The sequence below is a fragment of the Zingiber officinale genome, chromosome 6B (genome assembly GCF_018446385.1).
Source record: "Zingiber officinale cultivar Zhangliang chromosome 6B, Zo_v1.1, whole genome shotgun sequence".
In the NCBI taxonomy this organism is placed as follows: Eukaryota; Viridiplantae; Streptophyta; class Magnoliopsida; order Zingiberales; family Zingiberaceae; genus Zingiber; species Zingiber officinale.
The window spans coordinates 33807607-33833310 of NC_055996.1; the positions used below are offsets into that span (position 1 = coordinate 33807607).

At 39.7% G+C, this 25704-nt stretch overlaps 2 protein-coding genes across 2 annotated transcripts; one reads left to right on the forward strand and one right to left on the reverse strand.

Annotated features, from left to right (window-relative positions):
* Window positions 1-12234: 12234 nt before the first annotated feature.
* On the forward strand, window positions 12235-19601 carry LOC121992341 (vacuolar-sorting receptor 1-like). The gene is made up of 12 exons (XM_042546640.1): window positions 12235-12942; window positions 13161-13853; window positions 14000-14088; window positions 14188-14257; window positions 14336-14419; window positions 14535-14611; window positions 14692-14773; window positions 15919-16001; window positions 16076-16130; window positions 18689-18817; window positions 18962-19068; window positions 19299-19601. The coding sequence occupies exons 1-12, from the start codon at window positions 12657-12659 to the stop codon at window positions 19392-19394; spliced, it is 1851 nt and encodes a 616-aa protein (XP_042402574.1). The 5' UTR covers window positions 12235-12656; the 3' UTR covers window positions 19395-19601.
* Window positions 19602-21299: 1698 nt separating this feature from the next.
* On the reverse strand, window positions 21300-25362 carry LOC121992342 (serine/threonine-protein kinase PCRK1-like). Its single transcript, XM_042546641.1, has 5 exons — window positions 25138-25362; window positions 23669-24314; window positions 22931-23188; window positions 22334-22456; window positions 21300-22223 (listed from the first exon to the last, which is right to left on the reverse strand). The coding sequence occupies exons 2-5, from the start codon at window positions 24284-24286 to the stop codon at window positions 21591-21593; spliced, it is 1632 nt and encodes a 543-aa protein (XP_042402575.1). The 5' UTR covers window positions 24287-24314; window positions 25138-25362; the 3' UTR covers window positions 21300-21590.
* Window positions 25363-25704: the final 342 nt, after the last annotated feature.

Here is a 25704-nt window from a genome sequence, read left to right on the forward strand (position 1 = left end):
TTGTACTGCAGAAAAGGGTAAAGAGTGGCTAAACTAAGGGAGCAACAGGAAAAGCAAAGATGTGTGTGGAAGTGGCGTGGTGGAAAGAAGATCTATTTTATATTTCAAGACTTATTCATTCTCTAAGTTTTGCTTATGAACTATTTTTCCTACTAGATACTTTTGGATGGTTTATACTTGATGTGAACTTATGTTTCATGCTTTATGCTCTAGTAAGATGATCATGTTGTAAGTAGTAAATATTGAATCAAGTTATATGCACTAGCATGTTGACACGTTTATGATGTTACATGATTTTATAGCTCACATGCCATGTTTTATTAATATGCTTTTATGATAGCATGATCAGTAGTTTAGTTTTTAGTTAGTGTATTATTTTATATACTTCCGCTGCCATGATTTATATTTATGCATGCATGTATATTGTAAGTAACCCCGTCCTTCCTAAGGTACTAGTGGAGGGGCGGGCGTTACAAAACTTTACACATGGACTGGGGGGGTCATGGCCCCCCCCTCGGGTCCAAGTGTAAATCCGCCACTGGTCCAAATTACAGACGTATCATATATGCATCATAAGTCCGGAATCATCGATTATATAAAGACATCCACAATAGAACTTTTTTTCCCAACTCCTTTATTTTCTCTTTCATATGTGTTAAGAAGCTAGGTTTGAAATTTCAAATCCAGCTTCTTAATCTCTTTCATCTTTTTTGTGAGGCCATATAAAAACCCCAAAAACCTTCAAACCATTAGAGATGCTCTAAACCAAACAAAGTTTTTTTTAATAACCTTACATCGATAACCAAGGTTATCAACTGATGCGGATGTGATTAAGGGGCAAAAGAGAGATTTGGAGGAAAGAGAAGGGCATTTTGGACATTTGGGATCAAATTAGGCTTTGGTCTTAAAAGGAGAGCACTGTTCACTTTGGGGAGAGGCCGGGTTTGTGTTTTTTGGTCTCCGCCGCAGCCCAGCACAGAGAGGAAGGGGGGTCATGCTTCCCTGCCGCCATCCTCGCGTAAGAGCCAACGCCATTAGCTTTCCCTCACGCTGACGACACCGACGCCGCCCAGTAACATCTCAGCCGCCTCCCTCCCTCGCGAGCGGAGACGCCATCTCCTCCCTCGGGTTCACTCGGCCGCCGCCATCATGGACCGAAGCAGAGGCTTCTGCTCTCGCCGACGCTGCCGGAGAGATCCGCCGGCAGCGCTCGCCTCTGGGTCATTTCCTCTGCCTCTTCCTATCCCCGACAGGATCGTCTTCTCCTCTCGTCGACACGGATGTCGTCGAGGGGAGGCTGCCTCCTCTCTCCCTCACCTCTCCTCCCGCCGACAGAAATGTCTGGCCACTGTCGCTGTCCTACGAGCCACGACCGTTCACTGCAGTCGCTCCTCCCGTGGCTGCAGTCACTGCTAGCAGCCGTCACTGCCTCCTCCCGCGGCCACAGTCACCGCTGGCATCCGGCGTCGCCTCCTCCAGTGGCCAGCGGCGTCTCCCATCACCACGGCTGTTTCCAACGGCTGTGGGTGTCGCCTCTGCCTTCCTTAGCAGCTTCTGTCACTCTCTAGACAGCCGCCATCTGGCGAGCTCGGGTTTGTTTACTCCGGCCTTTGGGCTAAGATGATGTTCGACCTGCGAGCCGATTTGGTTCCGGCCATCGAGCCGTGGTATTTCATTCTTCGCACCATTATTATGCTTGTGAGTTATATGTACTATCCGACCTGCGTGTCGCGTATCGGCCTGCGAGCCATTGTCATATCCCGACCTACATGCAGCTTTCCGGATCCAGGCTTCACCGGATTCCGTGTCATCACCCTCAGATCTGGTTCCTCAGCGGGTTCACATCCATCCACTGATCAGGGCCGTGACGACTCGGTCAGCAGCGCGATCAGTTCACCCATCCATCCGAGGGTGCCCCCCCCCCCCCGGGTCAGGGTACGTTACCGTACCTTTCCTGCATTTATTTCACTATTCTGTTATTAGTATTTGACTCCTTATATATTTGTGGGATTCGCCTCGAGCACCGAGGTACTAGAGACCGGGGCGACCCGGTCGCTGGCTGTAGGGATTATTAACCAGAGAACTTTTAGCGACTTGGTCAACACAGAAGACAGCTCATCCTCCGGGTCATGGAGATGCGGTCAACATTCCAGCCACGACACGCTGGCAGGTCCGTCTTCTCAGCTTCCCGACAGGATCAAATTGGCGACGTTTGTGGGAACGCACCTGGTCTAGAACGTGAAGACGGACGACCCGGAAAGTTCTGCCATCCTCATGGCTTTGATGAGTTGCGACGAGTATATCGTATCCTCCTCACTCCACGGATATTCGGGAGTCGAGAAATTAAGTCAGATCTTCTGCTGGTCGGCAGGTCAGTTTTTCAGTTACATTCTCTTTCGGTCATAATATTTATCATAGTTTCTTGAGCGAGGACCCCGTGCCGATCGACCGGGCGTATATTATCCGAACCAAGGGCTCGATGCCGAAAACCCCGTGCCGATCGGCCGGGCGCATATTATTCGAGTCATGGGCTCGATGCCGAAGACCCCGTGTCGATCGACCGGGCGTATATTATCCGAGCCACGGGCTCGATTCCGAAGACCCCGTGCCGATCAGCCGGACGCATATTATCCGAGCCAAGGGCATCCGAGCCAAGGGCTCGATGCCGAAGACCCCGTGCCGATCGACCGGGTGTATATTATCCGAGCCAAGGGCTCGATGTCGAAGACCCTATGCCGATCGGCCGGACGTATATTATCCGAGCCAAGGGCTCGATGCCGAAGACCCCTGTGCCGATCAGTCGAGCGTATATTATCCGAGTCATGGGCTCGATGCCGAAGACCCCATGCCGATCGGTCGGGCGCATATTATCTGAGCCACGGGCTCGATGCCGATGTCGATGCCGAAGACCCCATGCTGATCGGCCGGGCGTATATTATCCGAGCCACGGGCTCGATGCCGAAGACCCCGTGTCGATCGGCTGGGCGTATATTTTCCGAGACAAGGGCTCGATGCCGAAAACCCCGTGCCGATCGGCCGGGCGTATATTATCCGAGCCAAGGGCTCGATGCCGAAGACCCCATGCCGATCGGCCGGGTGTGAGCTATGCCTGAAGACCATCGAGCGGCGACGTTAAATCCCAGAGTCGAACCGGCGATTATAAAACCCCGGCTTGAAGACCGTCGAGCGGTGACGTTAAATCCCAGAGTCGAACTGGCGACTATAAAAACCCCTGCCCGAAGACCGTAGAGTGGTGACGTTAAATCCCAGAGTCGAACCGGCGACTATAAAACCCCGGCCCGAAAACCGTCGAGCGGCGATGTTAAATCCCAGAGTCGAACCGGCGACTATAAAACCCTGACCCGAAGACCGTCGAGTGGCGACGTTAAATCCCAGAGTCGGATCGGCGACTATAAAAACCCCGGCTTGAAGACCGTCGAGCGGCGACATTAAACCCCAGAGTCGAACCGGCAACTATAAAAACCCGGCTGCACGGACTAGTGCATCAGATATTCTTTCTCCCCCGTTCGGGGTTGAGCTTATCAGAGCATCTATCTCCCTCGTTCGGGGTCGAGCTTATCGGATATTCTTTCTCCCCCGTTCGGGGTTGAGCTTATTAGATGTCCTATCTCCCCCGTTCGGGGTCGAGCGTTCGTCACTGGTCTCGAACCAGCTTCAGATATTTTATCTCCCCCATTTGGGGTCGAGTATTCTTCACTGGTCTCGGACCAGCATCAGATATTTTATCTCCCCCGTTCGGGGTCGAATGATTATCATTGATATTAGACCAGTTTCAGATATTTTATCTCCCCCGTTCGGGGTCGAGCGGTCGTCACTGGTCTCGGACCAGCTTATCGGATCTTCTATCTCCCCCGTTCAGGGTCGAGCTTATCAGAGCATCTATCTCCCCCATTCGGGGCCGAGTGTCTTCACTGGTCTCAGACCAGCCTATCGGATCTTCTATCTCCCCCGTTCGGGGTCGAGCAGTCTCCACTGCGCATGAACCAGTTTATCAAGCTATCGCCAATGGCCTCGGACTAGGGTATCTCCATTGTTCGCTGACCGGGACATCTCTCGGGCTCCAGGCCTTTTTGTTGCATAAGCCTCACACCCACTCGGGACGCCAACTCCGTATTTTTCGTTCTCCCGTAATCGTCTCCTGGGCATCATCATCTCGCTCGGTATTATTCGATTGACGGATCAACATTTTATGATCGCCCGGTCAGCATTCTTTGGGCCGCTCGTTTAGCACTCCTGTAGTCATCTGACCGGTATTACTCAACCATCCGTTCGGCTATACACAAACTACTCGAACGCTCGATATTCTCTCGATGGTCTGGCTAGCATCTTATGGTCGACTCGCCGACATCTTCTCAATCACCCGTTCGGCATCACCCGTTCGGTCGTCAGGTCGGCATCTTCGCGGTTGTGCGCCCGACATCGTTTGCTCGGCTTCTATCCACACGATCGATATTCTTCTGATCGCCCGGTCGTTATCTTGGCATTTGTGAGCTCGGCATCAGTCGCCCGACGTCTACCCAGACATCCTTCTGATTGCTCAGTCAGCATCTTACAGTCGACTGGACGACATTTTCTCGATCACTTGCTCGGTCACTCGGCCTGCTCGGTATCCCATGTGGTGCTCGGTCGACTATCATTTCACTCGTTGGGCGTTCTACTGCCACTCGGCATCACGTTCTGCCGCTCTCTCGGCATCGTTCTAGTTGTCGACTTGGCATTATTTCTTGTAGTTCGCTCGGCATCGCTACCATCTCTCGCACGATGCTCTCTCGATTACTCAGTTCGCATTTTTTCGATCGCCTGATCGGTATCTTTTTGATCGTGCGCTCGGCTCGATCGCTTGTCTTTCTACTCGATCAGCATTATTTCTGTTGCTTGGACCTCATTATTTCTTGTCGCTCGCTCGATGTCACTTTTCGACATCGCCACAGCTACTCGTTCAACATGATAAGACGAGCCCAGTGATTTCGCGTTCAGTAGCGATTCTATTGTGGGCTTGGTCTAGTCAGTCAGACTTATACCTCCTTCGACTAGACTTGAAGGGGAGGCTTGTGATGCGGATGTGATTAAGGGGCAGAAGAGAGATTTGGAGGAAAGAGAAGGGCATTTTGGACATTTGGGATCAAATTAGGTTTTGGTTTTAAAAGGAGAGCACTGTTCACTTTGGGGAGAGGCTGGGTTCGTGTTTTTTGGTCTCCGCCGCAGCCCAGCACAGAGAGGAAGGGGGGTCATGCTTCCCTGCCACCATCCTCGCGCAAGAGCCAACACCATTAGCTTTCCCTCACGCTAACGACACCGACGCCGCCCAGTAACATCTCAGCCGCCTCCCTCCCTCGCGAGCGGAGACGCCATCTCCTCCCTCGGGTTCACTCGTTCGCCACCATCATGGACCGAAGCAGAGGCTTCTGCTCTCGCCGCCGCTGCCGGAGAGATCCACCGGCAGCGCTCGCCTCTGGGCCATTTCCTCTACCTCTTCCTATCCCCGACAAGATCGTCTTCTCCTCTCGCCGACACGGATGTCGTCGAGGGGAGGCTGCCTCCTCTCTCCCTCACCTCTCCTCCCGCCGGCAGAAATGTCCGGCCACTGTCGCTGTCCTACGAGCCACGACCGTTCACTGTCGTCGATCCTCCCGTGGCCGCAGTCACCGCCAGCAGCCGTCACTGCCTCCTCCCGCGGCCACAGTCGCCGCCGGCATCCGGCGTCGCCTCCCTAGTGGCCAGTGGCGTCTCCCATCACCACGGTCGTTTCCAATGGCTGTGGGTGTCGCCTCTGCCTCCCTTAGCAGCCTCTGTCACTCTCTAGACAACCGTCATCTGGCGAGCTCAGGTTTGTTTACTCCGGCCTTCGGGCTAAGATGATGTTCGGCCTGCGAGCCGATTTGGTTCTGGCCATCAAGCCGTGGTATTTCATTCTTCGCACCATTATTATGCTTGTGAGTTATCTGTACTATCCGGCCTGCGTGTCGCGTATCGGCCTCCGAGCCATTGTCATATCCCGGCCTACATGTCACTTTCCGGATCCAGGCTTCACCGGATTCCATGTCGTCACCCTCAGATCTGGTTCCTCAGCGGGTTCACATCCATCCACTCGTCAGGGTCGTGACGACTCGATCAGTAGCGCGATCAGTTCACCCATCCATCTAAGGGCGCCCCCCCCCCCCCGGGGCCAGGGTACGTTACCGTACCTTTCCTGCATTTATTTCACTATTCTGTTATTAGTATTCGACTGCTTATATATTTGTGGGATTCGCCTCGAGCACCGAGGTACCAAAGACCGGGGCAACCCGGTCGTTGGCTGTAGGGATTATTGACCAGAGGACTTTTGGCGACTCGGTTAACACAGAAGACAGCTCACCCTCCGGGTCATGGAGATGCGGTCAACATTCCAGCCACGTCATGCTGGCAGGTCCGTCTTCTCAGCTTCCATACAGGATCATCAACAATAGCCCCCAACCAAAAATTTTCATCACAAATATGCCTTTCATCGTAGATTTGATATCTTTAAATTTTGCAATAAAATATTTTTCGTCCAAATTTGCAATGAATTGTTTACGTCCAAATTTGCAACGAAAAGCTAATTTGTCTTAGATTTTATAACGAATATATATTATTTTGTCGCAAAATTTGATCACAACTTGTTCACAATGAAAACTTTTTCATCGCAGATTTCATTACAAATTAATTTGTGGTGATTTTTTTTTAATTTGTTGCAAAATTCATCGCAAAATGTATATTTTTTGTAGTGAAGAACAAATACATTCATGAAAATTGAATTGTATCAAGAAGAGACATAGGTGAGATATGACAGAACAATTCAACGACATCACACTTACTATCATCCAGTAAACAAACATATCTTCACAAGAGAATGTTTAAAGCGTAAAATTTACCTGTCATATAATAAATTCAATAGTTAAATGTTATCATATACCCTGTTTTCATTCATTTGCTGGATAATTGGAAATATGAATGGAAAAAGAGATGTGAAAGGAGATTACATTGTGAATGAGAGTTTAGTCTCATATTGAAAATTTCTTAGCAATATGGTTGGTTTATAATGTTTTACACACATGGTTGTTATGAATATATGCATGGGGAGAGACTCTTTCTCATACCTGAACCCACATGGGGTGCAAATCTAAGGTCTAGATTGTACTAAATCAAATTGACTCATGCACGAACATGACCTGGGTGCATTGAATGTCGAACTGGTCGTGATACATTATATTAATTGATGATTAATGAGTCAATGCTATCGTTTCTAGCTCGGTGAGTAATGATAATAAATGGTCATTAATTGACCATTGCATCTTACCTCGGGAGCGCTCGACAACTCATTTGCAACAAGACAACTTGGCCAAAGTAGCTTGACCATACAAGATAACTTGGCTATATAAAGCAACTCGACCATACAAGACAACTCAGTTTTCCAGTTAGCTAGCTCAGCCATCCCAAATAACTCATTCTTCCCTACTTGACAAATTGAGAATTAAGATTATCCACTCAAATAATCTTGATAGATAAGTCTAAAATTGATTTCGTATATTTTTCAATTTAGCAAACTCCTTCTATCTCCCACAAAGATTGTCCAACCCTTTATTTTATCCACTTTACATTTTTATGTTCACTTCTAGAGTCTTTGACCTCCAAGTTATATTGTTGTGATGAGTGCATGCACCGGTGGAGTTTATTTGGAATATACATTATTTGGTTAGTTTAGTTAGTTTTTGTGTGTATTTTGCTCTGACAGTCAAGGCTGGAGCCACATATTAGTCTACTTAGGCTTTAGCTCTGGGGCCGAGACATTGAGGAGGGCCTGCACCTCAAATTTGCTATGGGAGAAAGGAAGAACGTGTGTGAGAGAGAGAAAGTTAAAGGCAACAACCAATGTTGTTAGAAAAGAGAAAAACTTAATTGCGTATGATATAAAATCTTAATTAGCCCAGGAGGTTTTTTTTTTTTTTTTTTTCTGATTCCCGGGTAGAGTATAATGTCCTGCTCCGCCACCGGTGCTAGCGTTAAATGTGTTGGGACTAATTGATATAGAGCCAAGGCACGTTGGCTGATTCCACAGATACGGAGGAGGATCGATATAACTAGACGGAAGCATTATTTGGTAACCATCAGTAACTTGATTATCGTTGAAGGAATGCTATTTTAGTGCAAGCTCGTTTAAATATGGTTTGAACGCGTCTAGCATGCCAAATTGCCAATGTAATAGACTTTTCTCTAAATATCCAACAAATTTCATTTCCATTATTGACAAAATTCAACAGGGAAAAAACACATATATTTACACCAGTCAACCAGAACAGGCAGATCGAGATCGTCGAATGCAGCTAGCGAGACAACTTAATTTCATTGATGATATCTTTAGTTACTAATTAACATATATATATATACCCATTTAATTTGTCTAATATAATAGTTCATTTGTCTTTAAAAATATATATAAAAAAAAGCTAATTTTTTCAGGTGCTTTATCGACTAAAATGTGTTTCGTTAATAATTTCCGTAGCCGGAATCCCATGGCCGAGGAGAGAAGCGAGGGCTTGCGATAGAGCCGCAGCTTTCTCTCCGACAGGCAGAGAAGAGGACGGCGAGAGGTGGAGGAATGGAGGAGGGGGCAGGAAGAGAAGAACCGGCTCGGTTCGGCGATGAGTGTCGCAACTTGTCGCCCGACGGCGACGACGACGACGACGACGACGGAGTTCATCTGTTCGGCTGTTCCCGCCCTCACACATAATTTTATATCCAATTTTTTTTTTTTTATGCTCCATCTTATAGCTCAAAATTATTCTAAACAGTACAACTATAATTCAAATTGCTTACATGTGTCTCTTAGAATAGTGTATCTTTAAGATAAAGTAATTTTAGTTAAATTTATTCAGTAATTTATCAAAAGGAGCACCTAATTTTTTTAAATTGACCCAAAGATGTATTACACTGTGGTAATTATGAAAAGATTCGTTAATATATTTAATATTCCTATTTTACCCTCTTGATATATGCAATCTCTCTCTCTCCACCTATGGAAAGTAATCAAATATCTTTCTTCTTTTCTCTTATCTATTAAATTTTATTCAATACAAATTATTATTTTTTAAAACCTATGTACCACTGAAGTCGAAAATAATAATGGAGAGAATATTTGGACTCCTTACAATTTTAAAAATTCACATGACCTGAAATGATTACAATCTGACATCTGTAGGTCGATTAGTGAGTTTCAGTCAAAATCCATTAATGGACCTAGAAACATTAGATTACAAGCATTTCAAGTCCTATAAATTTCTAAAATTAAAAGAAATTCAAATATGCTCTTCATTAATATTTTTGGCATTTCTAGTGATGGTTCAGGTTTTGAAAAAAATAAATTCTCTTTTTCCTTTTTTTTTTTTTTAATTTTTTTCTCAAACTTATTATAGGATATTAGACCCACGTTGAACCTAATATCTCCCTATATCAGGCTCAATATGAGTCTGATATTTCTCCATATCAGGCCCAATAATTTTAGAAATTTATAGGAACTAAAATGGTTGCAATCTAAGGTTTTTAGGTCGATCAGTGAATTTTGACCAAAACACACTGATTGACCTAAAGACTTCAGATTGCAACTATTTCAGGTTCTATGGATTTTTGAAATTACAAGGAGTTCAAATATGTTCTCCATTGTTATTTTTAGCTTTTCTAAAGGTGGTCCAGAGGTTTTGAAAAAAAATATTTCTTTTCATCTTTTTTATTTTTTTTCCTCATGCCTCTCATGGGAGATCAGACCCACATTGAACCTGATATCTCCCCATATGAGGCCCAACAATAATAAAAAAAAAAAAATGGAAGAACGATTTAATTTTTTCAAAACCTCTAGTCCACTAGTAGAAAAGTTGAAAATAAGAATGGAGAGCATATTTGGACTCCTTGTAATTTTAAAAATTCACAGAACTTGAAATGGTTACAATCTAATGTCTCTAGGTCGATCAATGAGTTTCGATCGGAACCCACTGATCAACCTAGAGACCTCATATTGTAACCATTTTAAGTTATGTGGATTTCTAAAATTATAAGGAGTCCAAATATATTCTCTATTATTATTTTTGGCTTCACTAGTGGTGGTTCAAAGCTTTGAAAAATTTAATTCGTATGGAATAAAATTTAATAGGTGAGAGAAAAGAAGAAAGAAATTTGATTGCTTTCCACGAGTAGAGAGAGAGGTTGTATTCAGACATAATTGTCAAGAGGGGTAAAATAGAAAGATTAAATATATTAATGTACCTTTTGATAATTACCAAAGTGTGATATATATTTTGGACAATTCAAAAAGTTAGATACTTCTTTTGGTAAATTGCTATTTTTGTTAGAGCTATTTTAATAGCTGAGCACCAATAAATATTTTAGATATTAAATTATCAATGAAAGATTGTTTTGATAATTTGTAAAAGTTTAATGATATAGATATAGATAATTAGGAGTGTCTCTTTAATTTCACTATCAATCTCATCTTATGAAATATTTTATTTTAGACACAATTGAAAATAGGAGTTATGTGATCTTCTTAAAGGACAAAAGGCAATTGGTGTAAAATCAGTTTATAGGACAAAGCTTAAAAAATGGTGATATTGACAATTACAAGACACATTTGGTAGCAAAGGGATATAAATAAGAATTTATTGTTGATTATAAAGAAGTTTTTGCTCTGATGACAAGACATGATATAATCAAATTGGTAAAGTGATGTCAACCCAAAATTCATGACCTATCTTTCAGTTAGATGTAAAATTAACATTCCTTTATGGAAATTTGAAAAAAGAGGTATTTATCGATTAACCTCCTGATTATGTAAAATTTGACAATAAGCATAAAGTTCATAGATTAAAGAAAGCTGATTTACCTTCTCCATGTTAGCCTTGGGACGGGTTGGTGGGGGCACTGGGGGCGAGTGTATTCATTTTTTTTGTCACCATAGATTAAAGAAAGCTCTATAATATTAGAAACAATCTCCATAAGATTGGTATAATCTCATAGAAACTTTTTTTAAGGAATGTTTTAAAAAATGCTCTTATGAATATACTCTTTTTATAAGATTGAAGATGGAGGAAAAACATTGATAATTGGCTTATATATAGATGACTTAATTTATACTGGAAATAACATATCTATGTTTGGAAATATTTAAAAAACCATGATGATGAAATTTAAGATGCTTGATCTTGGTATTATATATTATTTTCTTTGTTGAAGTGGTGCAAAGTTTTACTGAAATTTTTATTTCTGTAAATAGGTATCTTGAAAAATCTCACAAATGATAAAATTATTAATGTTGTTTACTGCACAAGTGATGACCAAATGATAAAGTCTTTCAAATTCCTTGTATTTCAAAAGCTTAGAAAGCTACTTGATGTTTATACGTGGAATTTTAAAATTTGAATTCTTATTAAATTGATTGTTGCATTTGGCATATTAATTGAAGAGAGGGATTACTAATAAAATAGTAGTGTGATAGTGGATTAATGAATTAACATGTTTTAATTAGTGGCGAAAGTTAGTGATTTTAGAAATTGTCAAGGTTTAATGTATTTAAAGTAGTGGTTATGTAGTTTAGTTAGTGGCTAATGGTGAGGTTTTACTAGTTAATATTAAGAAATTACTTGAGTATGTATTAGCTTATAATAGACTATTTATTTATCAATGACATTTATTTTATCCACCTCATTTGTCCTTTTTTTTTCTGAGCAAAGTAACAAGTTTAATGCTCAGGCAATTGGAGATAAATTAAGGAGAGTTTAAAAATATTAAAGAGTATTTTAATAATTTTAAAACTTTGAAAATTGTGAAACTAGATAAATTGGATGGTATAAATTTTTTACTAAGTTATCTTCATTTTATATTTGTCATGTGTTTCCCATGACACTCCCAATTATTAAGTCGAATAATGCAAGTCCACCCTCAAAATTTCCTCCAAAGGCTTTACATCATTTTCAGTAAGGAATATTATAAACATCTCAAAGTTTGGTCCATCACTAAAATTTAAATCGTTTCTTCCGTGATAATTAGTAAATTTAAATCGTTTCTTCCGTGATAATTAGTAAATATTAGTAAATTTAAATCGTTTTTATTTAGTTAAATGTTACTATTTAAATTATTTAAAATATTTATGGATACCTCAAATATTAGAGGGGGCGGAATGAAATTGCTCCGAAGTTCTAATAATAACATCCACGTGAGCGAAGAGGGCGAGACCAGGCGAGCGAGAAGTCGGTTAAAAAACTAGTGGGAGTGGTGGAAGCAAAGCTGCGAAGGCCGCCGCGTCGCTGCGCACTCTCTCGTTTCGCTCCGCTCGAGCTCTCTTTCTCCGTCTCGGATCGAAGACGATCAGGAACCCTAACCTCGCCTTCCGTCTCCCTTCGCCTTCTCTTCCCACCGCTTTCCCGCTTGCGTGCGGTTCGTGCTAAATATCTTTGCCCGTAGCATCTTTGCTTCGGAAGTGAAAAAAAGAAGCTTGCTTTCCGTCTCGGACGACCTCATTGGTCCCGTTTTCGAGCCAAATATTGTAGCTTTGTGTGCGAGGTTTCCTAAATCGTTAATATTTTGTCTTCTTTTCCTCTTTGTGAGGTTCAGTTGGTTAGATTTGTGGAGAAATGCTGTGGTTTCGGGTGTGGGTTTTGCTTATTCTCTGGGGATCGTGTCGGGGGAGGTTCGTCGTGGAGAAGAATAGCCTGAGAGTGACTTCGCCGGATTCGTTGAAGGGAATCTACGAGTGTGCTATCGGTAATTTTGGCGTTCCTCAGTATGGCGGGACGATGGTGGGGATCGTAGCGTATCCGAAAGCCAACCGGAAGGGTTGCCAGAGCTTTGAAAATTTCGACATCTCGTATAAATCGAAACCGGGAGGGTTCCCCACCTTTCTTCTCGTTGACAGAGGAGGTGAGTTTTTTTGGGCTTAATTGTTCTTTCATAATTTATTTGTCTACCCTTCTGATTTGCCTACCCATCACCATCTTGCAATCCTAAATCTCCTTGTTTATTTAAGATAGAGGAAATTTGTTCATTCCTGAACTCAGTAAATAACAGTGCCTAAACTGAATTTACTGTATTATGTTTATTCTTTTTTTTTTTTTAAAAAATGTGGGTGTGATGTGCAGATTGTTACTTCACTGCAAAAGCTTGGCATGCACAAAATGCTGGAGCTGGGGCTGTTCTTGTTGCCGATAACAAATTAGAACCTCTGATAACAATGGACACACCAGAGGAGGAGGATAGCAGGGCAGACTACCTACAAAACATCACAATTCCTTCAGCACTCATCCCTAAAAGCCTTGGTGATAGCTTAAAGAAGGCAATTCAAAATGCTGACATGGTCAACGTCAATTTAGATTGGAGGGAGTCTTTACCCCATCCTGATGATCGTGTGGAATATGAATTCTGGACAAATAGCAACGATGAGTGTGGTGCTAAATGTGACAGTCAAATACGATTTGTTAAGAATTTCAAAGGAGCAGCACAGATTCTAGAGAAAAAGGGTTATACACAGTTCACTCCCCACTACATTACATGGTACTGTCCTGAAGCTTTTCTTTTGAGCAAGCAGTGCAAGTCTCAGTGCATCAACCATGGGAGATATTGTGCACCTGATCCTGAACAGGACTTCAGCAAAGGGTATGATGGGAAAGATGTTGTAATCCAAAACTTGCGTCAAGTGTGCTTGCATAAGGTTGCTAATGAAAGCGGGAAGCCTTGGCTGTGGTGGGATTATGTGACTGACTTCGCAATACGTTGTCCCATGAAGGAAAAGAAGTATACCAATGATTGTGCTGAATCAGTAATTAAATCACTTGGTGAGCATCTAAATTAGTCTTATTGTGTATAGTTGTATGCCTGTTCATTAGGTTCAAAATAAATTTAAAGAATTAGAAAGTATAATAATTATTTCTTCCACATATATGATATTTATCTACGATAATAATGTGACTTTCTCCAACAGGCATTAATCTGAAGAAGATAAATCAATGTATGGGCGATCCTGATGCAGATGAAAATAATCCAGTGCTTAAAGCCGAACAAGATGCACAGGTTGGAACTTTTTTTTTTCTGAATTGTTGCATTATCTTATATTTGAAATTGCATTCAATTTCATGCACCTGATGTTTTGAATTTGATTCCTGTTCTTAGATTGGAAAGGACTCCCGTGGGGATGTTACTATTTTGCCAACTCTTGTTATCAACAATAGGCAATACAGGGGTAAACTTTTAAACAGTACTTTAGTGATTGTTGTTACCTTGGAACTTATGTTTAACTTATTGTTCTTTCTTTTATTAGGCAAGCTAGACAAGGCCGCAGTGCTCAAAGCAATCTGTGCTGGCTTTGAAGAGGCAACTGAGCCAACTGTTTGTTTGAGTGAAGGTACTTGGACTTTTGCCTCTTCTAATTGCTACAATTTCTTAGCTCTTTTATGCTGTAGCTGATAGATGACTAATGGTCAATTGTCTGGTGTTTTATTTGTTTTTTAATTATATAGACATAGAAACAAATGAATGTCTGGACAATAATGGTGGCTGTTGGCAGGATAAGGCTTCTAATATCACTGCATGCAAGGTATTTAGTAGTACATCAATAACCATAACAATTACATAATTATGTTTAGTTGACCATGGTTTGTTCTTATCTTTACCCAGGATACTTTTCGTGGTAGAATTTGTGAATGCCCTGTTGTGGAAGGTGTGAAGTTTGTGGGTGATGGATACACCCATTGTGAAGGTACTACATCAGTCTCATTTAAGCAGGAGCTGGAGTTGCTAAAACTTTAGTATGATTTTTATGAATACTTTTTATTGCCAACGTTTAAAATTTGTATACTAGTATAACCTTGCCTTAAGGTTTGGAGCTGCAGTAGTTATGAGCAAGGTGAATATTAGAACTAGAACAAGGAGTCATACTTTTAGTATTCTTTTATTTTTATTTAAATATTTAACTATATCTCTGACTGCAAATGTTGATAACGCTTACAAATATATTGGGTACAGTTAGTTAGACAACATGTTGCCCTTTTCTTGTTGGTGATTTTCTGGTCTGACCAAGCAATGATCCTATTATGAACCTGGAAAAGAAAGGAATATGATTATGTAAGGACAATCTCTACCTTTCAAGATTTCTACACAGCCATTTTGTTATGTAAAGTTCTCATTAACGGATTGTAGCTCACTCAATGAGTTGGGTGCAGGGACCTAATATCCCATTTCATGGTCCAACTAACACAGTGGTTTAGTTGGTGCTTTAGCTTGTCACCATCTAAAGTGATTTGCAATTTACTGTCCTTTGTGTTTTGGGGGACAGTATTGGAGAGGGAAAATAATATCAGTATCAGTTAGTAGTAATTTGATGTTTATCCTTCCAGTCATTCATGTTGAATTGACAACTATCATCATATTATAATGGGTAATTTCAATCGGTATCCACCAAAGTCTGACTAACACAAAAAGTGTGGCAGAGTACATAAAATTCCTGTCGGTGCTTGGTGCTGGTGCCATGATTTGCAATTAAATATCTAATGCAAATGTTATGTGGACAACATTTTGCTTGCTCATTAATTGAAGAGTCGAGTTTTATTCCTTAAAAATCTTTACCGTCTTTGTTGTCTATGAAGAAATTTTGTTAACTTCAATACATTCTGTTGAACAATTTCTATGACATTGTATATTGCAGCAATCTTCATGGTTGCCTAACTTTTTCCGGAGAGATAATCCATTCAGCTGTTGGACTTTGCCATGTTTCTACTTTTATTCTTCTAATCATACCAATGCAAATTTGATTATTTTGAGTGTTTTAACTGTATTCAGTGCATTCAGTAGCATAATCACAAGTTACTCCTTTGAAGTCCATTTAATGATGTGCCTTCATTTCAGCTTCTGGGGCAGGAAGGTGTGAGATCAACAATGGACGGTGCTGGAAGAAAACTCAGGATAGAAAGACATATTCTGCTTGTGTGGTAAACAATGGGATTAAAACCATTTGTTCCCACTGTCCTTTTCAATTCTAAGTACCTGAATAAACAACTTGCAGGATGAGGGATGCAAATGCCCATCAGGCTTTAAGGGCGATGGAATCAATTGTGAAGGTATTTATTTTATTGTCGATGCTTAGTCTGTACTTTCTCCTGGAGAATGGAGTAAAGAAAGAATAAAATTAGTTAGCATTTCTTAGATTGGTGGAATAGACATGGAATTTAGGAAAAACATAGAGCAGGTCGAAGTGATTTACCCCACCCTATCCCGCTTCATTTACATATTTGTGGCGAGGTGAAGTAGGCAGCTCTTGATTGAGTGGATCAAAATGTATTGAAACCATTATTTTGAGGTTTGATTCATAAGAATATTGTATGAAATAGAAGAGGAATTCTTAATGACAATATCCTTACATAAATATTTTGTCTGACTCGAACAATCCACCTAGTCTAATTTCATTGATGTACTTGGCACATTGAAATATTTCTCCTCCGTGTTGGCCCTGGAACGGGTTGGCGGGGGCGCTGGGGGCGAGTGTATTCGCCTTTTGCCATCATTGATGTACTTGGCACATCCTTCCCTAGTGAGCTATCAATCCATTTGTTTGCCTTCCTGGTCTGACTAATAGCCCCTTCTTAATTAGACCGACTTATTCGAGTCAACTTGCTTGCCCCAACTGACCTAACCGGTTCGCTTGCCTGATCCAATCAGTCAATTCAATTTGTCCTGTTTGATCAACTTGTTCAAATCTACTAGCCTAATGTAGAGTTGTTACCTAGTTGTGTCGAGCTTGATTGCATTCAGTTCATTTGTCTTCATGAGGTTGTTTAAAATTGTTTATTGAAATTCTTGTGGTGCCCAAATGTGGAGCCGCCACATTAACATCCCCCACGCAACGACCCCACGTTGATGGAAGTTCATCATGTGTTAAGTGCATGGCGGGACGAACACCGGTGATGCATTTCTTGGTACTCAAACCTTGCCCACTACAAGCAAACTACCATGCATTTGCCAAGCCCGGGGGCTATACCATTCAATAATAAGGCTAGAGCCATTATTGAATCTAAAATGTAGTTCAAATATTTGTTCAACAAAGCAAATTTTATTATTTTTTTCATTTTTAAATATTGTCATATATTATATTAGAATTTATAAAATGTATTCTATTATATATATATATATATATTTGAATATAAAAATCAAGAAATAAAATCATGATCCGACTTTAGACAAGGTCATAATCAAGTCATACATGAATTTTTCATGACTTTTGTTAATGAATGTTATAAAGTTGAGCTCACTAGTGTTCAAATTTATTTGTTTATTTTATTTCTAAATACCAAACAAACATAAACGAGCTTTTATCGAGTTAATATTGTACTTGTTCACAAATACAACCCTATTCTAACTCATCTACTAGTCTATTTTGGCCCGACTACGATTGTAGCAAAAGGTGATTATGCTCACCCCAAACGCCCCTCACAGCTCGTCCCCAGGTTATGTGAAGGCAGATAAATCACGGGGTCAGTGCTTCACCTAGTTGGTGGTCTAAGTTGTTCGGTCTATGAATTAACCTGGTTGGATAGGGTAACCAAGGCCCATTTGACTCGACCCAACTGTTTGGCCTGACCTGCCCCATTTTACTTGACCCAACTGTTTGACCTGACCTGTCTGATGCTCTCAACCTACATAGCCAGATGGTACATCTTGTATAATCTGATTAGCCTATCTAACCTAATGGAATTGCCGCACTTGACTTGCTTAGGTCTTCTATCCTGATCATTAGGGCAGTAAACAAGCCGAGCTAAGCCGAGCTTTGGAGTGTTCAAGCTTGTTTGATAAGATAGCCGAGCCGAGCCAAGCTTAAAATGAACGAAGCCTTTAAAATGATTGTTTAAGCTTGACTTGGTTTATTTTTTATGAGTTTGAGCTTGTTTGAAGCTTGGCTTGAGCACTCAATTCGAGCTTGGCTTGAGCTTAGTTAAAGCTTGGTTCGTTTAAATGTTATCGAACTCTCAATTCAAGCTTGTTTGATTGTTTGAAACTTTTACTTGTTTGATTAGTTATGGAGTTTGATAATTTAAATTTATTTATTTATTTATTTTATTTTTTTGTTTATTTAGTATATTGATAAGAGTTTTATTAATGAGTGTTGTTCACAAACATTGTTCACGAACATCAACGAGCTAAACACATGTGTTCAAGCTTGTTTGTTTAGTTTAACGAGTTGTTTGTTTAGTTTAACGAGCTGTTTAAACTTGTTTATTTAATTGATCTGTGTAAATTGCTGAATACCAAGCTTTTTCGCGAATGCTTGGTTCGTTTACAAGCCTATTGATCATCATGCTTCATCACTTAGTGCACCAAGAGATCGCCATACATACCTGGTCAATCCATGCTCACAATAATATTCATTGGAGGGACAAATAGAATAACAATATCTATTATTCGAAGAAGGATGGATTACACAATTAATAACTATTCCTTGTGAATAGGAAATCACAATTCCATGGAAATTAATATTCCAAATTAATTTATGCTGCCAAACACAAGAATAAGAATGTTTACTCCATGAAAATTATGGGGAATTTTGAATAGCTATTCCTGTGAAAAACTGTTAGTTTCTTTATCGTATTCAATGATTTTTACTACCAATGATTCGCTTTCGCAGATGTTGACGAATGCAAGGAAAGGTTAGCCTGTCAATGCTCTGGCTGCAAGTGCAAGAACACCTGGGGAAGCTACGAGTGCAGCTGCGGTGATGATTTGCTATACATAAAGGACCATGACATGTGCATAAGTGCGTATAGCCGAACCTCTAAACTTCATTGAAAAATCCATAATAACTATATTCTTCAATCAATAATAAAAGAAAACTAACTAGAAAAGATAGTTTCAACTACTATTACTACATGAGATTGACTATAATACCTACTGTATCCAGGCAAAAGACCTTCTACAGAGGTTGGTTGGAGCTTTTTGTGGGTTATCTTCTTTGGCCTAGTTGTAGCTGGAGTTGTTGCCTATGCAGTATACAAGTACAGAATCAGGGTAAAGTTTGCTATTTTCGAGCCTTTTCTAGTGCTAGCATTGTGTGTCATTCATGCTTTTTCATCCACACAACGAATTGAGCCCTGTTAATATTTAGACTGTGTCGGTAAACAACTATCTGTTTTCCGTGCGTCGGTAAAGTACCAGCATGTGAGCCTGGTTTATGGTACAACATTCTAGCTCACAAATTTGAACTCCAGCATCTAATCTTTCTTTCCTGTTTTGTTCAGAGCTACATGGACTCGGAGATTCGGGCTATCATGGCGCAGTACATGCCGCTTGACAATCAAGAAACACAAAATCGCATCCAACATGCTGAAATCTGAGCTATACCTTGGCGCATTTGGCAATATGCATCTTGAAGGCTGTAATGGTGATCCTTCTGATTGGGACGTGCTAAACCATTTTGTTTGTAGATCTGAAGCTTGATAGTACCAAAATTTGAGTTTTAGTTAACAATCTAAACCTAGTAAATTCCTGTGTAGTAAAATTTTCAGGTATTAACAAAAGAAGAATCGAAGTTGAGGGGGCTAGGCAATGCTCTTGTCTTCTTTAGAAATAGTTAATCTATTCTATATGAATTTCTTTAGAAATAGTTAATCTATTCTGCATGAATTTCTTTAGAGTTAAAATTTCTATAATGGTGGTAAAAAAGACAATTATGATTACTAATTCAAAAGGAATAGGATTGCAAGTTGATCAACTGAGTTGGATGACTTAGATGAGCTGAGGCTTAATTTATTTGGACATGCTAAGCGAGTTGGACAAGTCGAAGGTATCATTTAGGCGTGCCTTGTTGCACAAGTTGAATGACCTACTACAATAATAATAATAATCAAGTTTTATTTTGTTAAGTGAAATTAGTATCATTGGACTTTATTTTTTACTATTTCATTATTTATATTCGATAATTTTTATTTATTATTATTAATTCATTTTTTTTTAGGTTTTCCATTTCATATTTAATGTGCATATTATCATAGTTTTATATCGTTTAATTGAGCACTTATTGATCGTCTAAGTATATGTACGTATCATTTTAAACATGTCTTTCGAAATTTTTCCTCAATAACTACAATCTTAACTCTTTCCATACTAATTTCATTTCTTATCTTGTTTATTTTTTGTATATCTTTATATTCATTTTAATATTTTCATCTTTGTAATTTCCATTTTTTTACTCATGTATTCAAATCATAATCTAACATTCAACTTCATATAACATAACAACTCTAATTGTTATTTTGTAAAAATTTTCTTTAAATCTTAGAAGTATTTACGATCACAAAGAACATATGACGCTCTCTTTCATTTCAACAACTTTATTTGTATTTTATATAAGATATTTTTCTCAATTCCTCCATCCAACTAGATTGACCTATTAGATGTAGAAAATTAAAATGATATTTTTTAATCTATATTGTTAAAAAAATCTCCTTCAAAATATATTAAAATAATATTTTATTCATAATTAAAATTATAAAATATCCCTCTATTTTTTATTTTGGAATAATGTTAATTAAAATTATTCTGAGATAGCATAGTTTTAGTCAAAATTATTTCAAGATAGTATAATTTTAATCAAAGTTGCTTGCACTTTTATAATAATATATCTTTAAGGCGGGCTGTTCCAAGATGGAGCAATTTTAACCTTAGTCAAAACTCATTTTTTTATCAAATTATAAGTGCGGTGTTATTTTAATAATTTTTAAAGGATTTTTTTTTGAATTTATAGGAATGTCTTTTTATTTTCTCCTTAGTTAATTTTACAATTGATTGAATTGAACATCTCAGTCGGATTGATCAAGTTGGATAAGTCAGATTCATCTTGCTAGATGGGGCGTGCCAAGTGATCAAACTGGTTAGATGAACACGCTTGTAAAATTGATGGGGAGATCGATCCAGTTGGATGGGTTGACCCAAGCGAGGTGTAGGCAAGTCAAAGCAATCGATGGTGCACTGATAAGGCCCTTCCACGGTTAACCAACCATCGACAGATCGACTCTAACCGTGGTGCATTGTGACACTAGCTACAGAGCAACGAACCATTCGAACTTCTAGATTTTATCATGATGATCAATCAAAAAATTTTATAAAATCAAATTGATGACTTTCAGATTAATCAGAAGAACTGGAAACTTAAATTTTAAAAAAAAAAACTTGAAAAGGCATCATCATCACCTCAAAACAACTGCAGGTTGGAACAGTTTAAACTCATTAACAAGGAGGAGTTTTTGAGCAATGAGTTATTGCACATCATCAAATGGAAACTCATGAACAAACCAACTTTTCTAATACGAGAGGATCACATTTACTTTATTTACAGATGTCGAACAAAGTTCACTCCCTACTAGATAACTGATTCTTTCATTCATAATGCGACGACGCAACCTGACACTCATCTTCTATCTACAAATTGTCTCAACCCTGTTTCAACAGGCACATCTATACTTCATGTATCCACATCGAAATCACAAATAAAGCATCAAACATAAACACTCAAATAAAGAATATATGAACAGTTAAAATCCTTCGAGTCTGGTCGACCTATGTAACATAGAGCTGGGTTTCCTGGGGCTGCTTATCCTACTATCTTCAAATGAAGCTGTGGTCGAACAGTTCTGGAGTCGCAGTGGCATTGAAAATGAAGTTCTCGGCAACGACAGCTGTTGGGATATTGATGGAGGTGACGGCGAAAAAGCAGTTGTGGGCGGTGGTGCAGGGATGACCATGCCATTTATCGTTTGAGATTTCAGCATCCTTTTCCCAGAAACTGCAGATGGTTCTTTAAGACGGTAGCGGCTTAGGCATTTCATCTCTTGGACATTTTCCAGTGATTCAGCGATAGCCCTCATGGTAGGTCTTTCTGAAGGATCTTTCTGAAGGCACTTCGATATTATATCTGCGACTGTTCGTGCTGCTTTGGGAGGGAAACGTCCTTTGATTCGAGGATCCATGATAAATGATAGGAGGCAATCATCGGCAAGGAATGGCTTGCTCCATTTGACAATATTGCGCTCTTCTTTAGCGTACCTGGCATCGAGATTCTTCCGTCCAGTCAGTAGTTCAAGAAGGACAATTCCAAAACTCCAAACATTGCTTTTAGGAGTCAGTAATCCTTTCTCCAAGGTCTCCACTGACAGGTTCCCGGAGCCCTGATCAACGATAAATGAATAAGCTCAGCAAAGGTTACTATGTAAGTGGCGATTTGCTGGAACAAGCAGGCGAACTGCATCAAACTGGGAACTTGAGTTAAACCACTTACGATAGAAGAATTCGATATGCTTGTGTCTAGGTTGTAGTAACTGGCAAATCCATATCCTGAGAGTTTTGCACTGTAATCCTTGTCAACTTGTATGTTTGAAATAGAGAATTCATGATACATTGCCTGATTATCAAAAACATGATATCAATGTAAGATACCAGCTAAAGCACAAAATTAAAGATGCTAGATATTCTTCAGAACATGGTTTAAATAGTTAGTTTTTATATACACGTGTAGAAGTCTTATGGAATTAGATTGTAAATATTGTTATAGTTTTATATAGAATAAGCAATCGTTGATAATTTTGCAAAATTTAGTACTTGTTCTTTCACAGGGTCTGAATAAAAAGACAAATGGCCAAAGATCCCAGTGCCTGATTTTATAGACATCATATCATCCTCCCCAAATGATCTCCAATGTGTTAAAATGAAAACTTGTCAATTTCATAACTCTAATCTTATTGAGACTGTGTCAACAAAATGCTAGAACTAATTAAATTTCTACCTTTCTAATAGATTCTTCAAATTATTTAATTTTGTCTCGACGTATCTTAAATCAAATACAGTGCATGGCATATCAAGGATGAAGTTAATTCACCTGAAAAGGCCCTTCTTCATGTAAGAAGGCAAGACCTCTTGCAGCACAGACCGCCACTTTTATCCTTGTAAGCCAATCAATGGAAGGACCATCTGATCTTCCATGGAGCAGTCTGTCCAAACTCCCATGATAGAGCCTCTCATATATCAACATTCTCTCATCAGAACCATCTTGAGCATAATACCCAATTAACTTGCAAAGATTAGGATGCTGTAGTGAAGCTATTATATTCACCTCACTTGCAAATTCCTTCAAATTCTGAAAAAGGTCAAACATGACAAATTACTATTCACTTAACCATCACTATGGTGCAGCAACATCAATCAATTAATTTTCTAGAAATTGTTTGAATGCACCCAATGAATAAAAAGAACACCTATAGTGGTAATACTAATGCATAAATACTCATATCAATATAAACATGTTGCTAAAATTTAAAAGAAACAGTCCATGAAATCCACCCACTTAAGGATTCAACAGAATTTCACAAGAAACTTGGATCAATTCTGAAAAAGGAAACAACACTAGTATCAAATTCTGAAGAAAGATGAAATACTAGCTTCACAATGGGTGAATTGAAGTAGAATTAACCGTACATAAATAAGACATGGCATTCGAATCTTTCTGGAAGTTACATTGATGCTTAGAGGTTTGAGTATTCTAAATATAACACCACAAGTATCTAAAGCAAAAGAGAAAATGTGCAAAGAAGAAATTTCTAGGATATAAATAAATTACCTGTGAGAAATGCTGTAAGCAAGTAACTGTGGCTTCAATCTTCTTTGAAGTTATCTCATTACCAAAAGTTGCATTACAAACGGTCATCGAGCTGCTTTCAGAAATGCCAAATTCAAGCGAGAAATGTTGAGAAGCTATTGAAATTTCATCATATGAGAAATTCCGAAGCCCTTTCTTGGATTGCGGTAATGGGAGTGGACCCGAGGTGTTACTAGAACTCATTGGTTGGTTTGACTTAAAACTTGAGAAATTCTTCAAAACAGAGTCGGTGCGTGGTGAGGGAAGGGGAAGTGGCAGCGGATTTGAGAAATGCTGATCCTTCACTGGCCAACTTCGACCCTTGCACTCTTCTTGATCATCAAATTCAAGAACATCCCGATCTGCCACGATAAGGCTAGGAGGATCAGATAATGCTCTAGCTCTCACATTTGGTGATATAGATTGAGAAGATCTTGTTCTGTTTCTGAAACTTGGAGGGGCCGACTGAAGAGATGGCTTATCGCACTCTGGTTCAGGAAGTGTAGAAGTTGAGCTCTCATTCAACTTTGGTGGTCTCTTGCTGGCAAAGCTCACATTTTTCTTCTTCTTATTCTGCTTCAAAATGGTGAAGCAGCCCATTTTGCAAGTGTCAAAAAGCTGGGTTTCCCTAAAGAAGTAAACATAACCATATCAGCAAAAGAAGCAACATACATATATATTAAATTGATTATCTTCAGAATTTTCATGACTATCAAATCCATCTACATGACTACTTGGCTAAAAAGATCAGTAACAATCTACCTAATTGTCGTGTATGCTTCAATTCACATTGAAGCTATGAGAGGAACTATTCGTGTATTCTTAACCAAACAAAATCAATCATCTTGAACAAAGTACTTAAAAAAAACCATAGTAGAATTGCCATCTTATGTTAAATTATGTGGTCTCGAAACTGTTCAACAAAAGTGGCTTAAAGATAAGAACCACGGCACGTTGAACGGATGAGTAAATGCTGACAAAACAATTACTGGTTGGGCACTTCTCTGATGACCACCCAAACAGGATATTAATGCAGACAATGTCTTCTATGCACCAATGAACAACTTTAAGCGCAAACCTTCCGAGTCAAAAGGTTGAATCGAACCAATTCAAATTATGCTGCCGGATGATGCAATCAATCTAAACTCTTAAGAAAAATCAAGAACGCAATTCATCGAATTCAACCCATTCTCCTGAAAACTATCAGAGAAAACTAAAACAGCAAGGTTCTCAAATTCTAACTTGTGAACAAAACTTCCCAAAAAAGATCCCGCTTTTACTAATTCAACGGTCAAATCAAGATCCCAGATGTAATTAGTGTTCCCATCGTAGACGAAGTCCGCCCAAACTATCATGTTTTCGTAACAAAAACGCTAGAAATTGCGCCGAGAGCAAAAAAATAAATAAATAAAATAAAATGGAACATTAGTTCAGAGAGGTCAAGATCAAACCTCGGAAAGAAAAACCCTCGGCTTCGACGCCCGCCGCCGATCCAACGTGCAAGGCGAGTGTCTCCGCGCACCCGCTCACGGAGAAGGAGCGGGAAATAAGTATGGAGCGGAACCAGGAGGAGGAGGAGGAGGAGGAGAGGATGAGGAGGAAGAAGAAGAGGAAGAGGAGAATAATGGAGAAGAATAAAGAAAGGTGGGTGGGTGTGACACCATGAACACTGTTCAAAGGGAGCATGGGAAAGATGATGCGACAGCTTCAAGCAAAGACCTACCTCTTCACCAGATTGCCACTGCCTCATCTCATATTTTCTGTTATGCCATTTCCATATAATTAAATGCGAAATAAATAAAATCAAAAAATTTATTCTCAAAATCAAAATAGTGCACATCATTAGTGAAATTACATTCTAAGACACGAGTTATTCATGTAATTGTGATTATTCATCACGATTAATCACAGGAATAAGTGTGGATTAAAAATCGCAAAAATAAATAAAATCTGGTGGTGGCATTCCTGTGAATTAGTTAAAAGTAGGAGGGCAAGATAAGAAAAAGATGGCAACAGGC

Bases quoted from the DNA above. Each gene is read 5' to 3' on its own strand.
- LOC121992341 (XM_042546640.1), top strand. From the start codon at position 12,657: ATGCTGTGGTTTCGGGTGTGGGTTTTGCTTATTCTCTGGGGATCGTGT. The intron at 13,854-13,999 runs GTGAGCATCTAA...TTTCTCCAACAG, and splicing joins ATCAGTAATTAAATCACTTG to GCATTAATCTGAAGAAGATA. The intron at 16,131-18,688 runs GTATTTATTTTA...TCGCTTTCGCAG, and splicing joins CGATGGAATCAATTGTGAAG to ATGTTGACGAATGCAAGGAA.
- LOC121992342 (XM_042546641.1), bottom strand. From the start codon at position 24,286: ATGGGCTGCTTCACCATTTTGAAGCAGAATAAGAAGAAGAAAAATGTG. The intron at 23,189-23,668 runs GTAATTTATTTA...GACCTTTTTCAG, and splicing joins GCTTACAGCATTTCTCACAG to AATTTGAAGGAATTTGCAAG. The intron at 22,224-22,333 runs GTAAGTGGTTTA...ATCGTTGATCAG, and splicing joins GCATATCGAATTCTTCTATC to GGCTCCGGGAACCTGTCAGT.